Source organism: Alnus glutinosa, chromosome 6 (assembly GCF_958979055.1).
Source record: "Alnus glutinosa chromosome 6, dhAlnGlut1.1, whole genome shotgun sequence".
Taxonomy (NCBI): domain Eukaryota; kingdom Viridiplantae; phylum Streptophyta; class Magnoliopsida; order Fagales; family Betulaceae; genus Alnus; species Alnus glutinosa.
The window spans coordinates 25,188,769-25,203,701 of record NC_084891.1 but is presented as its reverse complement, the minus strand read 5'-3'; the positions used below and the strand labels follow the sequence as shown (position 1 = coordinate 25,203,701).

The following is a 14,933-nucleotide window of genomic DNA, read 5'->3' as shown; positions in this document are numbered from 1 at the left end:
ACAAGAACCCTTTGTAAAATTTAAACTATTAAAAAAATTGCGTTCTCACTTAACTTAAAGTAGTCTTAATTATTGAGAAATATATTGAGAAATATCTTTTGATAGAATTAGTGATAAAGTGATTATACATGCAATGCTTTCAGAATATGAAAACTCGTAGCGGATAATTGTATAATTATAAGGTTTTTATTGAAATAATAAATTTTCTACAAAAAATAATATCTTACCAATTTATTTATTTTAGTTGGATATATATGCTGCATGATTAATTTCATGGTTTTGTTGTAGCAGAGCTAGCTTCCATGTTCTGGCCGGGACATCCGTAGGAGGCGAGCCTCGAGTGTTGTGATACGCAGATCCTGATCAGGGAATATTATTGATGCCTGATGGTTTGATCACCACAATTGTATTGGGCACTCCTCGATCAAGTATTCAACATTTGTGTTGAAATTATTTGTATAGCTCTGATACCATGTTGAAATTGCTTTAGTACCATGTTGAAGTAATTTGGAGAACATAAACAATAAAGGGGGAAAATAAGAGAGAGAGGGAGAAGAAAGAGCGGAAGCATATTATGGACTACATTGTGCTTAATTTCTATCTTACAATCTACAATACAAAGGTCCCTATTTATAGGGCTTAAAGTGAATACAAGCATGGTAATAAAATCTTCATCAAATATGGTAATCAAATCTCCATGATTACGACACATCATAAATACAGAATATTACAATATCAACTAAATATGGAAAATAATATATTTTCATATATTTCAACATCCCCCCTCAAACTCAAGGTGGAAGATTCTGGAAGCTTGAGTTTGCAAAATAGAAACCGGAGGCCGGTGGTGAAGACTGACGGATGCTGTTGGAGGAGACAAGCGGCTGGCGAAGGCTGACGGGTGGCAAGTGACAGTTGGTGGTGAAGACTGGCGAATGCTGACTGGAGCCTGAAGCTGAAAAAGAAACCTTTTTTTTTTTTTTTTTGAAACACAATCGGTAGGTGTAATGGGCCTAGAACCGATTGTGGGCCGAAAGAAGAAAAGTATGAGGCAGATTGGTAGGCATAATGGGCCTAGAACTGATTGCGGGCCGAAAGAAGAAGTATGTGGTAGATCGGTAGGCGCGATGGGCCTAGAACCGATTGCGGGCCGAAAGAAGAAAAGTATGAGGCAGATCGGTAGGCATAATGGGCCTAGAACCGATTGCGGGCCGACTGTGGGTCGAAAGAAGAAGTATGTGGCAGATCGGTAGGCGCGATGGGTCTAGAACCAATTGCGGGCCGACTGTGGGCCAAAAGAAGATGTGGCAAATCGGTAGGCGCGATGGGCCTAGGACCGATTGCGGGCCGAAAGAAGATGTGGCAAATCGGTAGGCGCGATGGGCCTAGGACCGATTGCTGGCCGAAAGAAGATGTGGCAAATCGGTAGGCGCGATGGGCCTAGAACCGATTGCGGGCTGACTGTGGGCCGAAAGAAGATGTGGCAAAGTGGCGCGTGGAAGCGCTTGGTTGAGGTTGGCTGCGTCAAGTAGATCGGCAGCATCCGAACAAGGATCTGGTGGTCGTGTCTGAAAACGGTGGTTCGTGGAATGGAGTTGATGGCGCGTTCATGGCTGCGTCAAGTAGATCGGCAGCATCCGAACAAGGATCCGGTGGTCGTGGCAGCGCTTGGTTGAAAGTGGGTCAATGACCAAAATATGGGCAACTTGGCCTCTTTTGATTTTGATTTTGATTTTTTTTTTTTTTTGGAAACCCACTGGATGGGTTCAGATCTGGTGCAGCAGGGACCACGGTAAGATCGTGTACTGCATGGGCTGGGAGCAGTGACTAAGGAGCTGCTGTGAGCTCAACTGGCTGGAGCAGGCTGGACGGGCGCGTGGCGGCGCGTCTGAGGCGGTAGAGGTGCGTGCTGGAGGCAGCGAGGCAGATCGGCAACCTCCGATCTGGGCGCTGAGAGTTATCTGAAAAGCAGCGGAATTAGGTGGCGCATGGCGTAAGGTGATGGTGCGTGAGGAGCTAGGACGCACACAGCAACACTGGAGCGGCGCGTGTGGTGGACTTGGGACGCGTGCTGACACAATAGTTTAGATTGGCAGCCTCCGATCACGATGGTGGTGTCCGCTTCTGAAAACGGCTGACAGGGCGGCGCGTGGTGGACGGCGACGGCGCATGGGAGCGCCTGAGGAACCTGCAGGAACTTCTGGAGGCGCGTGAAAGCGTGTGGATCGTCGGAAGGAGGTTTTCTGGGCATATTTGGGACGAACGGTGGAAGATCTGTCTGATGGCATGACTTTCGATGTGGTTGGTGGACTGTGGTGATGCGTGGTTGAACAAGCAGAATCTTTGGGCGGTGCGTGGCGGCGCGTGACATGAGCGATGGTGGTGATATTGGCGGCTGAGAAGCAGATCTTTGGATTGGAGCTGGTAGCAAGGTGTTTAGATGACTTTGGAGGGGTGGAGTTTCAAAGACAGAAACTCTTGACGGTGGATGTGTGGCGGAACTGTTTAGGCCTAGGAAAGATGGCTCTGATACCATGATAGAAAACATAATAGCTCTGATACCATGTTGAAATTATTTGTATAGCTCTGATACCATGTTGAAATTGCTTTAGTACCATGTTGAAGTAATTTGGAGAACAGAAACAATAAATGGGGAAAATAAGAGAGAGAGGGAGAAGAAAGAGCGGAAGCATATTATGGACTACATTGTGCTTAATTTCTATCTTACAATCTACAATACAAAGGTCCCTATTTGTAGGGCTTAAAGTGAATATAAGCATGGTAATAAAATCTTCATCAAATATGGTAATCAAATCTCCATGATTTGATTACGACACATCATAAATACAGAATATTACAATATCAACTAAATATGGAAAATAATATATTTCCATATATTTCAACAATTTGGATTTTGTCAAGGAGCAATATTAACTCACTCTCACACACACACACACACGCACGCACGCACGCACGCACGCACGCACGCACGCACGCACGCACGCACGCACACACACACACACACACACACACACACACACACACACACACACACACACACACACACACACATATATATATATATATATATACGACGACATGCAAATTGTTATAACATTTTTTCTAGTGCGGGAATATCAATTGGAAGCATCTACAAAAGAGGAAAAAATTAAGCAAAGGATCGGAGCTTGTGTGAGGGCTAGCCAGTACGTAGGTTGGGAATGATTTCAATGCTTAAGTAAAATATTTTAAAAATAGCTTGTGATAATTAAAAATATGACAAAGTTCTTAGAAGAGACCAAAAGCCTAAATCTACTCTTGTTTGGAGACTTGGAATTCTCTTCGGAATAAAGCCCATAAGGTCCCTTGGTAGCAGGTTGTGTGGTTTCCGTTAGCCATTCCTCGACATGCTTTTGTGCTATGGCTTGTTTGTAGGAATGCTCTTACTACCAAAGAACGTATGTGTGGATGGGGATTTACTGAAAATTCTTTATATCGGTTCTGTTTTGGATGGCAGGAATCGATTGATCATTTGTTCTTCCAATGTAGTTTCTGTAGACGAGTTTGGCGTCATTTGATGGCTGATTGTTTTATTTTTAACCCTTGTGTGCACTGGGATGAAGTGTTGGTCTGGAGCTGCAATTTGAAGGGTAAAAGTCTGCAAACAATACTATGTAAGCTCTGTTTGGCAACAACTATATACCATCTATAGAGGTTGAGGAATGGCCTTTGTTATGGAAATACTCCTATAAATTGAAGAAGCTCTTATTGCTCGGATTAAAGGGGAGGTTAGAACTTGTGTTCTGTCTAGTAGGAAGTTGAAGAACATCTCGGGTAGTCTTGCTCAGCAGTGGCATTTGTAATAATGCTATTGTTTTGTTTTCTGATTTAGTTCTCCTTTGTTTGCTGGATGTGCTGTAATTTGTTTAGGGGGTTAGTTTGCTGTGTAGAGAGTTTGCTATCTTGGCTATTTGTTGTAACCAGTGTTTATTGGAGTGATCTTTTCTGTTGATCAGTTTGGTTTATAAAGGCATTGATTCATCCAAAAAAAAAAAAAAAGACCAAAAGCCTATTTTATCTGACTATAAGTTGTTTTTTTATAATAACTTGCCCTCAACAACTTACAATCGGTTCCTGCACATTCATCATTTTTAGCATATGCTTGAAGTTTAGGGCTCATGCCTCATGGGTTGATTATAAACATGGCCTAGTTGGCATGAAATTGGCCATGTGACGTAGAAATTAATGGTGTGGGAGAGAATCATGTGTCTCAAGCATTGGCTGAATTCGGATTAATGAGTCGATGTTTTAGTTACCACTACAAAAAAAATTGTTTTTTGCCACTTGCAGTTTGCCAAGTGTACGGTCACTGTACACGTGGCGAACTGTTGGCCACGTGCAAGTGGCCACGTAAATACACGTGGTGGATCCGGGTGACACTAATTGCACAATTGGCCGCGTGTATTAAAATACGCGCGGCCAATTGGCCGCTTGTATAATAATACACGTGGCTAACTGTTGGCCGCGCGTACATTAATACACGCAGCCAACTGTGAAATTTTTTTCTTAATATTTAATTCTGTTTTTTAATTTCTTTATATATATATATATATATATTTTTTTTTTTAACTAAAATTCTCCAAATTTATTTTATCCAAAAATATCACAAAATCAAATTATACAAATTAATCAAAACAACAATATTTAAAAATTTGAATATCATGTACTAATAAATGTATTCGTTACTAACAACAAATACTTACAGAACAATATCAACAAATTTGAAAATCTTGATCTAATAAAGTTATTCGTTACTAACAAAAAAAAAAATACACAAAATATCTACAAATCTGGAGGACGTCGCTGCGGATCATGAGGTGTAGTCCCGGGCGTGAACTCACCAACCGGCGATTGTCCCGCAAGAGATGGTGTAACGGGCGATGGAGTCCCGAGAGGGGATTGTTGGCTCAGCAATTGTCCAATAGGCGACAACGGACCAACCGTTGTCGCATTACCTGCAAGTAATAAAAATAATTAACCTATATAATATTATATGCAAATTTAAACAAGTAATGAGAACAAATTAAAAATAAACCTAAGTGTATACATAATATGAACCATACCTGCAGGCGCACTACTAACAGATGACGTACTACCTACGTGTGCAGGTGAAGACTGCTGAGCACCAGGGCATACGAACGATAATCCTGTAGAGGACATGAAGGCCTCAAACTGTCGCATGCGCTGCTCCATAGCATCAAACTGTCGTATGCGCTGCTCCATGCTGTCAGCCCGCTCTCTCTTGACCCGCACTATGCCCTCCAACCCGTCATTCCTCTCTCTCTTGGCCCGTAACATGATATCCATCTCCGCAATTTTGTGGGCAGCCCAATCCTGAGACGTGCCCTCGGCCGGTCCCCCCCGTGTGCGGGCCCTATACGAGAAACAAGTCCAGCGAACAGGAGTAACGTTCGGCCCAACCTGCCGAACCCTACCCCCATACTCGGGTCACCCAACTGCCTGCTCGTACGCGTCGCCAGGTGCCCAACGCACCGTATCTGATGAGACGGGATCCGTGGCAGCAGGATCAGTGGACAAACTTTGTGTCATCCGCTCCTGTACGTTGTCAACATACAATACACTGGTAATTAATAAATACTTTATCACACGCATAACTAATAAATATTAATAACATAGAACAGTAGCATACGCATAGGTCCCGTGTCCGCTCGTTCAGATAAGTGCCGTCTTTCCTTGTGTGCGTCTTAACAAACGACTCGGCGTGAGTGGGGGACGTGCCAGATGTAGATGCCTGTCGCCATACAGTATAAATATATAACAAACATTGGATATTCATTTAATGCTAAGAAAGAACAATTACGCACAAATAAGAATTAAAACATTTACATATTGTTTCATACCTTATCGTGATTAAATCTGGCATAACTTTTGGACCCCAGACTAAGGGGGATGTCATTCTGCTCCCGCAGCCGCTTCATTCGTTCAGACCTCGCCTTTGCATTGAACATTCCGAAAAAAATGTAAGAATTAACACACTTAATTACTTATGTGCTATGATTAAATGAACTGTTTATTAAAAAAACACAACATTATAGTAATACATTCAAAGACCTACATACCTGATTTCTTTTTGTGCACCACTCGTGCAGTACGTCCTCCACATCCGTTTGGTCATACTTATCAAAAAACGTATCTGGCATTTTCGCACGTTTTGTCAATGGCGTGTCACTGTCTCGAATATTTAGCTGGGTCCTCAACTTCGACTTCCACGAACGGTGCTTACGGCCCATATCACCCCAGAATTCGTTCTGTGCCAGGCGCTGGTCGACGGATACGGGTACATAAAATTCTTGCTGCACATTCAATTGAAGGAATAATTTTAGCAGTTCAACAAAAACTTAATCTTAACTTTAATTTCACTAAATACATATATTAGTTTCATACACATACCATTATGGCATCCCACAGAGCCCGCTTAATCTGCTTATCTACCTTTGCCCATTCATCCCGCAAGTGAATGTGGGACCCGCTCCGTAAAAGCTTGCCCGTAGCCCGTCTATAACGATTGCATGCTCATCCCACGGGTTGTGTTGCAGCATTGTACTGCAACACAACTTTCTTCCCCCTCGGGAGCACCCAATTTCTCTCTGGGTCCTTAATCACCTCAAAATAGATGCTCCCGTCTGGGTTATACCCTAGTCAATAAATATAAAAACGTTAATATATTAACACTAAATAACTTAATTATATTAATAAATTAAAAATTCAATTTAAATATTATACGAACTTACTAAATTAAGATATAATAATGTATAAAAATGTACTTACCCATCAGCCGAATATGGTCGATCGCTATGCGCTCGGTTGCTGGGTCGCCAGCATGCTCCTCGCCTACCTCATCTGCCGGGTGAGGCTCATCATGATGATCGTCATCCGAAGGCATATTCTGGGGGACATCATGGGCCAACTGATCAAGACCCAACATCACATCGTCTCCCTCATGGGGCATCTGGCTCTCCCCCACATCTGGGTCCTGACTTTCCTCAAAAAGCGGCAACTGGCTCTGTCCATAAATAGGCACCTGGCTCTCCCCAGGTGCCGGGCCCTGGCTCTCCCCAGGTGCCGGGCCCTGGCCCCCTGCCGGTGCCGACATCTGTCCCGACTGCATAGCCTGCATAGGCATCCCCCCCCGCTGTGACAGCGGGAATCTGTCATCTTGAGTCTCACTATCAGGGTTGATTGGCATAGGTGGTGTAAAGGGGGATCATGACACTCTCGCGCCCACCATCGATCAATATGACCCGGTGAGGTGATCCCCAACTGCGAGAACGTCGGGTATGGAGAAGGAGAATATCCAGCTGAGCTCGTCTGGCCGGGATCTGACCTGCTCATCCCCGCCGTACCCGGGGGCAATGGTCTATAAACGGCGTCCGGGTGGTGTGGCCACGGTGTAGTATGTAGTGCTGTTAACATCGCCGGTGTGGACGTAGGCGGGTATGGAGAAGGAGAATATCCAGCTGTGCTCGTTTGCCCGGGATCTGACGAGCTCATCCCCGCCGTCCCCGGGGGCAATGGTCTATAAACGGCGTCCGGGTGGTGTGGCCACGGTGTGGTATGTAGTGCCGTTGACATCGCCGGTGTGGATGTAGTCGTGCAAGGCACGGGTAGGCGTGGTGCACGATGTGCGCAAGTAGGGGGTCTCTGGTCCATCGAAACCTGCGAACAAATGTTAGACAAATTATTTGAAATTCGTATTAGTTTTGATATTAAAAAAGAATATGCATATTATACAATGAGCTCTATGCAAAATAAGAAAGTATTTTGAGTTTAAGCGAATTGTACCAACAATAAATATAGCAATCATTGTATAACAGGAGCTTCAATCGGATCAATGTCGGGCCTGTCGTGATCGAATTCATCATTCATATCATACAGGTCATCAGTGAGTAGTACGAGCGGTACACACTCGTGATATGCATTATCTGCATCATTACTCCCTTCCCCCTGACCAACATCGTACACGTTGTGCGGTTTAGTCCTCACGGCACAAACCCAGTTTGGGTTCCTTCCATCCTCGACATAAAACACTTGGTCTACCTGAGATGTAAGCACGTAAGGCTCGTCAGTAAGCAGTTCTCCCCTGTGGACGAGGTGAGTGAAGTTGACAAACGCTAAGCCATAATCGTCGACTCTGAATCCTCTGTCCATCGTGGGGTCAGCCCAATTGCACTTAAATAGGACGTACGTAGTCCTATCGTAGTACTCGACCTCAACTACATCGGTTAATTGCCCGTAGTAGGTTTCGCATTCAACGGTTGGCACACATACGCCGCTGTTCTGAGTCCTCATTCCCACATCATGGGCTAGCGTGCGAAACAGTTTTTCGTTTACCACGTACCTGTTATACTTCACTGCTGTCTCCTTCAACCCTTTACTGCGCATAACCAATTTTTGTCCCAATTCCTCCCTACGTTGATCGTCAAGGCCATCAACCTATATTATCATTTCATATATTAAAAGAATACATCGGTTAATAGCGGCATATTGTTGAACCCTATCTTAAAATGACACTGAACATAGGTAAATATTATATACGAAAATACCATTATTTCCTTACATATGCACGGTACCACTCGCAGAACTACTCATGATGTTGGGCTTCAATTAGAGCGTCCGTGATGCGACCCCTAACGCATGATCGCCTAATAGCGTCTTTGTGCATCCTACATTCAGCGGATATAATTAAAAAACTAATTATTATCAATTATATCATTTGAATCCGGTTCAATATGTAAACACTACTTACATCCGCAAATTGAGAAACTCTTCAGAGTTGAACACAATATAACGATGAATCTGATGCATCGTCAACCGGTTCAAGCTAACTCGCGTTCCTGCTCCCTTGGAACCATCAAGATTTCTCAAAGGTCTGTTGTGGAAGGTTGGTGCATTTTCTAGATATCTCGAACAGAACGTTACTAGCTCGGTCGCTATGTAACCTTCCGCAATGCACCCCTCAGGAGTCGCTTTGTTGCGCACATTCAACTTGAAACCCCCAAGACTCCTGGTGCACACACATAAACATTAAGGGCTTGTCCCCGTTTAATGCCATGAGTTACATGAAAATATATATATATATATATATATATATATATATATATATATATATATATATATATATATATATATTCTGCGAAATTTTACCTCTCTGCCGGGTACATCCACCTATATTGAACGAGCCCGCCGAGTCTACACTAGCGCACAAGATGCACGACCAAGTGTACCATGCTAGTAAAAAACTCAGGAGGAAATACCTGTTCCAGCTTGCACAGTGTGATACAGACGTCACCATGCAGTCGGTCCATCTCAGCTTGAGTTAGCTTGGTCGAGCATATGCCTCTGAAAAATGCTGACATCTTAACGATAGGTCTGACCACTTTGTCTGGCAGTGACTGGCGCAATGCAATTGGTAGAAGCTGCTGCATCAGTATGTGGCTGTCATGACTTTTTAACCCTGAAATTGTACGGTCCTTCATCCGAACACACCGTGAAATGTTCGAGGCATATCCGTCTGGAACTCTCATATTTCGAAGAACCTTTAAAAAGCTTTTTTTATCCTCCCTGGACATCGTGTGACAAGCCGCGGGTATATATGTTTTACCATTTGCGGCGGTGAACGGATGCAATTTAGGTCTCAACCCCATCTCCTGCAAATCCAGCCGAGCTGCCAAGTTGTCCTTCGTTTTCCCTTTGATGTCCAAAATAGTGCCAAGTATATTGTCCATGACATTTTTCTCTATGTGCATGACATCAAGATTGTGCCGAAGTAAATTGTCCTTCCAGTACGGCAATCTAAAGAAAATACTTTTCTTCTTCCACACAACATCATCAGCACCCCGTGCACCTGTCTTCCGCTTCTTCCGTCTCGTCTTACCCCCGTTCTCATCCCCAAACGCAACTCCGTCCAACTGTTGGAGGATCTCGTCCTCGCAAGGCACATCAGGAGCACATTCTAACTCCTCAGTCCCATCAAACGTTCTTCTGTTCAGCCGCCACAGATGTTCAGTTGGCAAGTACCTCCTGTGTCCCATGTAACAAAATTTACAACCGTTCTTCAAATGTTTAGAACGTGTCAAATGCATGCAACAAGGACATGCCTTCACACCTTTGTTAGGCCAACCGGATAAATCTGCATACGCCGGAAAGTCGTTTATTGTCCACATCAACTGAGCTCGCATATTGAAATTCTCCATCTTCGCAGCATCTAGTGTTCGTACCCCTACATCCCACAGCTCCAACAGCTCATCAATCAGTGGCTGAAGGTAGACGTCGATATCCATACCAGGTGAGCTCGGTCCGGGGATAACCAGTGACAGGATGAACGACGTTTGTTTCATGCACATCCAAGGAGGCAAATTGTACGGTACAAGCAATACGGGCCATGTGCTGTGGGATGTACTCATGTTCCCAAATGGATTGAATCCATCTGCTGTCAGTCCAAGCCGCACGTTCCTACTGTCTGCCATAAAATCCGGATGTAGAGTGTCGAACGATCTCCATGCCTCACCGTCCGCGGGGTGCCTCAATACGCCGTCCCTAGTGTGGCCTTCTGCATGCCATCTCATATTATGCGCAGTGTGCTCCGACATGAATAACCTCTGTAGCCATGGGATGAGTGAAAACCATCTCAACACCTTCACTGGACGTTTTTTCCTCGACGATATTGCCTCACCATCCTGATCTAAATGTATATCAGCCATCCACTTAGATTCTCCACATACGGTGCAGGTATCTAGGTCTTTATTGTCTTTCCAGAATAACATACAGTCATTACGGCACGCCGGAATCTTCTCATACCTGAGACCCATGGAACTGAGGAATTTCTTCGCCTCGTAAGTATTAACCGGCAAGGTCTCATTGCAAGGAGGCAATAACTGACTGACAAGCTCAAGAATATCAGAAAAAATCATGTTACTAATACCTCCAATGCACTTCAAGTTGTAGAAATGTACAGTAGCACTCAATTTACTGTGCTTTATACCGGGGTGAAGTGGCTTGTCGGCAGTCTTCAACAACTCAAGGTACTTCAATGTGTCCCTTGCAGAGGTTCCTTCATTTACTTCTCCGGGCTGGCCAACATGATCGGTTTCACCTACTTCGTGCACGCCGAAGGCGTCACGCAACATGGCGTGCATGTCACCACCTTGTTCCAGGTCTCCGCCTTGTTCTGTGACTTCTACATGTTCAATGCAACGAGCAGCCGTATCTGTGACACTGGGATGGTCGTGACCCCGAACAGGAGCAGCAGGGTTTAGGGTAGTCTCACCGTGCATATACCAGAAACCGTATCCCGTGGACATTCCCTTCCCCCCTGTCAGGTGGGCAAGAACGTAATCTGGGGGGTGCCGCTGGTTATTCCGGCAGTACTTACATGAGCAGTAAATTTTGCCATCAGCAGCCCTACAATTACGAACGGCGAATGCCACGAACGCTCTACACCCGTCGTTATACTGTGTCGTACCCCTAGGTGCTGACATCCATGACTTGTCCATATTCCTCTATACGTGAGTTAACAGTCTGAAACGAAATATGTTATTTGATTACAGCAAATAAAGTGCTTGTTTGTTTAATGTTTGTTTTAAACAGTTAACTCAAAGTATTGTTTTTTCCTATTTTTTTTAGGGTTTAGGTTTTTTTTTTTTTAGGTTTTAAGTTTAGGGTTTAGGTTTTTAGGGTTTAGTTTTTAGGGTTAGGGTTTAGGGTTTAGGTTTTAATATTTGTAGGGTTTTAGGGTTTAGGGTTTAACTAAAATAAAATAGTAATAAAAAAAAAAAAAAGAGATCTCGAACCTTTTTCTTTTTTATTTTTTAATATTCTTCTTCCTTTTTTTAGGGTTTAGGGTTTTTGGTTTTTTTTTTTTTAGGGTTTAGGGTTTTAGGTTTTTAGGGTTTAGTTTGTAGGGTTAGGGTTTGGGTTTACCTCACCATAAAAAAGTAATTAAAAAAAAAAAGATCTCTCTCTTTTTTATTTTTTTCTTTTTTAATATTCTTCTTTCTTTTTTTAGGGTTTAGGGTTTTAAGGTTTCTTTTTTTAGGGTTTAGGGTTAAAAAGGTTAGGGTTTAGGTTTTTAAGGTTTAGTTTTTAGGGTTAGGGTTAAAAAGGTTAGGGTTTAGGTTTTTAGGGTTAGGGTTTTAAGGTTAGGGTTTAGGTTTTTAGGGTTTAGTTTTTAGGGTTAGGGTTTTAAGATTAGGGTTTAGGTTGTTAGGGTTTAGTTTTTAGGGTTAGGGTTAAAAAGGTTCGGGTTTAGGTTTTTAGGGTTCTAGTTTTTAGGGTTAGAGTTTTAAGGTTAGGGTTTAGGGTTTTTTTTTTTTTTTAGGTTTTAAGGTTAGGGTTTAGGTTTTTAGGATTTAGTTTTTAAGGTTAGGGTTTAGGGTTTAGGTTTTAATATTTGTAGGGTTTAGGGTTTTTAGGGTGTAGGGTTTTAGGGTTTAGGGTTTTTTTTTTTTAGGTTTTAAGGTTAGGGTTTAGTTTAGGGTTAAGGTTTAGGGTTTAGGTTTTAATATTTGTAGGGTTTAGGGTTTTTAGGGTGTAGGGTTTAGGGTTTAACTAAAATAAAATAGTAATAAAAAAAAAAAAAAAAAAGATCTCGAACCTTTTTCTTTTTTATATTTTAATATTCTTCTTTCTTTTTTTAGGGTTTAGGGTTTTAGGTTGTTGGGGTTTAGTTTTTAGGGTTAGGGTTTTAAGGTTAGGGTTTAGGGTTTACCTAACCATAAAAAAGTTATATATAAAAAAAAAAAGATCTATCTCTTTTTTCTTTTTTGTTTTTTAATATTCTTCTTTCTTTTTTTAGGGTTTAGGGTTTTTGGTTTTTGGTTTTTTTTTTTTTTTTGGGTTTAGGGTTTTAGGTTTTTAGGATTTAGTTTGTAGGTTAGGGTTTTGGGTTTTTTTTTTTAGGGTTTAGGGTTTAGGTTTTTAGGGTTTAGTTTGTAGGGTTAGGGTTTTAAGGTTAGGGTTTAGGTTTTTAGGGTTTAGTTTTTAGGGTTACGGTTTTAAGGTTAGGGTTTAGGTTGTTAGGGTTTAGTTTTTAGGGTTAGGGTTTAGATTTTTAGGGTTCTAGTTTTTAGGGTTAGGGTTTTAAGGTTAGGGTTTAGGTTGTTAGGGTTTAGTTTTTAGGGTTAGGGTTTTAAGGTTAGGGTTTAGGTTGTTAGGGTTTAGTTTTTAGGGTTAGGGTTAAAAAGGTTAGGGTTTAGGTTTTTAGGGTTAGGGTTTTAAGGTTAGGGTTTAGTTTTTAGGGTTAGGGTTAAAAAGGTTAGGGTTTAGGTTTTTAGGTTCTAATTTTTAGGGTTAGGGTTTTAAAGTTAGGGTTTAGGTTGTTAGGGTTTAGTTTTTAGGGTTAGGGTTTTAAGGTTAGGGTTTAGGGTTTACCTCAACATAAAAAAGTTATAAAAAAAAAAAAAAAGATCTATCTCTTTTTTTCTTTTTTGTTTTTTAATATTCTTCTTTCTTTTTTTAGGGTTTAGGGTTTTTGGTTTTTTTTTTTATTTTTTTTATTTTTGGGTTTAGGGTTTTAGGTTTTTAGGGTTTAGTTTGTAGGGTTAGGGTTTTGGGTTTAGGTTTTTAGGGTTTAGTTTGTAGGGTTAGGGTTTTAAGGTTAGGGTTTAGGTTTTTAGGGTTAGGGTTTTATGGTTAGGTTTAGGTTGTTAGGGTTTAGATTTTAGGGTTAGGGTTAAGGTTAGGGTTTAGGTTTTTAGGGTTAGGGTTTTAAGGTTAGGGTTTAGGGTTTAACTAAAATAAAAAAGTAATAAAAAAAAAAATCTCACTCTTTTTTATTTTTTCTTTTTTAATATTCTTTTTTTTTTTTTTTTTTTAGGGTTTAGGGTTTAGGGCTTTTGTTTTTTCTTTAGGGTTTAGGATTTAGGTTTTAATGTTTGTAGGGTTTAGGGTTTTTAGGGTGTATGGTTTTAGGGTTTATGGTTTTTGCTTGTTTTTTAGAGTATAAAGTTTAGGGGTTTGGTTTTGAGATTAGAGTATAGGGATTTTTGTATTGGTTTTGATTTAGGGTTTAGGGTTTATTGTTTAGACCTTTGTTATAAATTGAATAATAAAATAAATTATTATAAATGGTAGACGGTGGCCAAATTTAATTTTCTGTATCTATCCAATAATTGTTGGATACGATCATTTTATTATAAAATGATGGCGAGTTTGCTTTGAAATGTTTTTTTTTTTTTTGTTTGTAAAAAAATTACCTGAAAATGAACAATTAAACTTTTTTTTTTTGTTCTTAAAAAACCCAAAAATTGTTGAAATAGTACCGCATACTTATTTATATTTTATTGGTTTGCGTCAATGATTTTATGATGAAGTTAATAAAATAATGGCGAGATTGTTTAATCTGTTCAAATGTTTTAGCATAAATTGCCACAAATAATAATCCCCACACCAATTCGTAGTACAGTAAAACATATTACAAAAAAGAAAAATAATACAACTGTACGAATATTTTCCATGCATAACGACCAACCACATCAAAACACATAAAATTACACAACAATAGATATTCAAATCCAACAAAATTAACAGCATTGCATGGACCATTATGAATTGCTAAATCCACAATTATTATATGAAACTATTAAAACAATTAGAAACAGATTTTGAACAAATTAATTTAAATGCACCAAGTTTATTATAGCCAAAAATAAAGAAAAAAAATTAATGCCAAAATTACTCACAAATATTTTTTTGGGCTGTATTTTATGCTCCTTAGCCAAAATGTACCTGCATTAAAATATATTAGTCCCAAAACAATATCCCAAAACAAGTCCCAAAATAGCAATCACGTACAAGGCAGAGAGAGAGAGAGACACACACAGACCGGGAGAGGGGTGGTCACCGGTTTAGGGTTC

At 41.1% G+C, this 14,933-nt stretch overlaps 1 protein-coding gene across 2 annotated transcripts; it reads right to left on the bottom strand.

Moving 5' to 3' along the window:
* Positions 1–4,726: 4,726 nt before the first annotated feature.
* LOC133871340 (uncharacterized) lies at positions 4,727–11,655 on the bottom strand. Of its 2 annotated transcripts, XM_062308768.1 has the most exons (7): positions 6,850–7,093; positions 6,472–6,716; positions 6,141–6,374; positions 5,922–6,014; positions 5,711–5,812; positions 5,124–5,616; positions 4,727–5,015 (listed from the first exon to the last, which is right to left on the bottom strand). In XM_062308768.1, the coding sequence occupies exons 2-6, from the start codon at positions 6,472–6,474 to the stop codon at positions 5,509–5,511; spliced, it is 540 nt and encodes a 179-aa protein (XP_062164752.1). In that variant the 5' UTR covers positions 6,475–6,716; positions 6,850–7,093; the 3' UTR covers positions 4,727–5,015; positions 5,124–5,508. The 2 variants fall into 2 exon arrangements, with proteins under 2 accessions (XP_062164752.1, XP_062164753.1); XM_062308769.1 differs by lacking the exons at positions 5,124–5,616; positions 5,711–5,812; positions 5,922–6,014; ... (1 more) ...; positions 6,472–6,716; positions 6,850–7,093 and adding an exon at positions 11,225–11,655.
* Between the last annotated feature and the right edge of the window lie 3,278 nt (positions 11,656–14,933).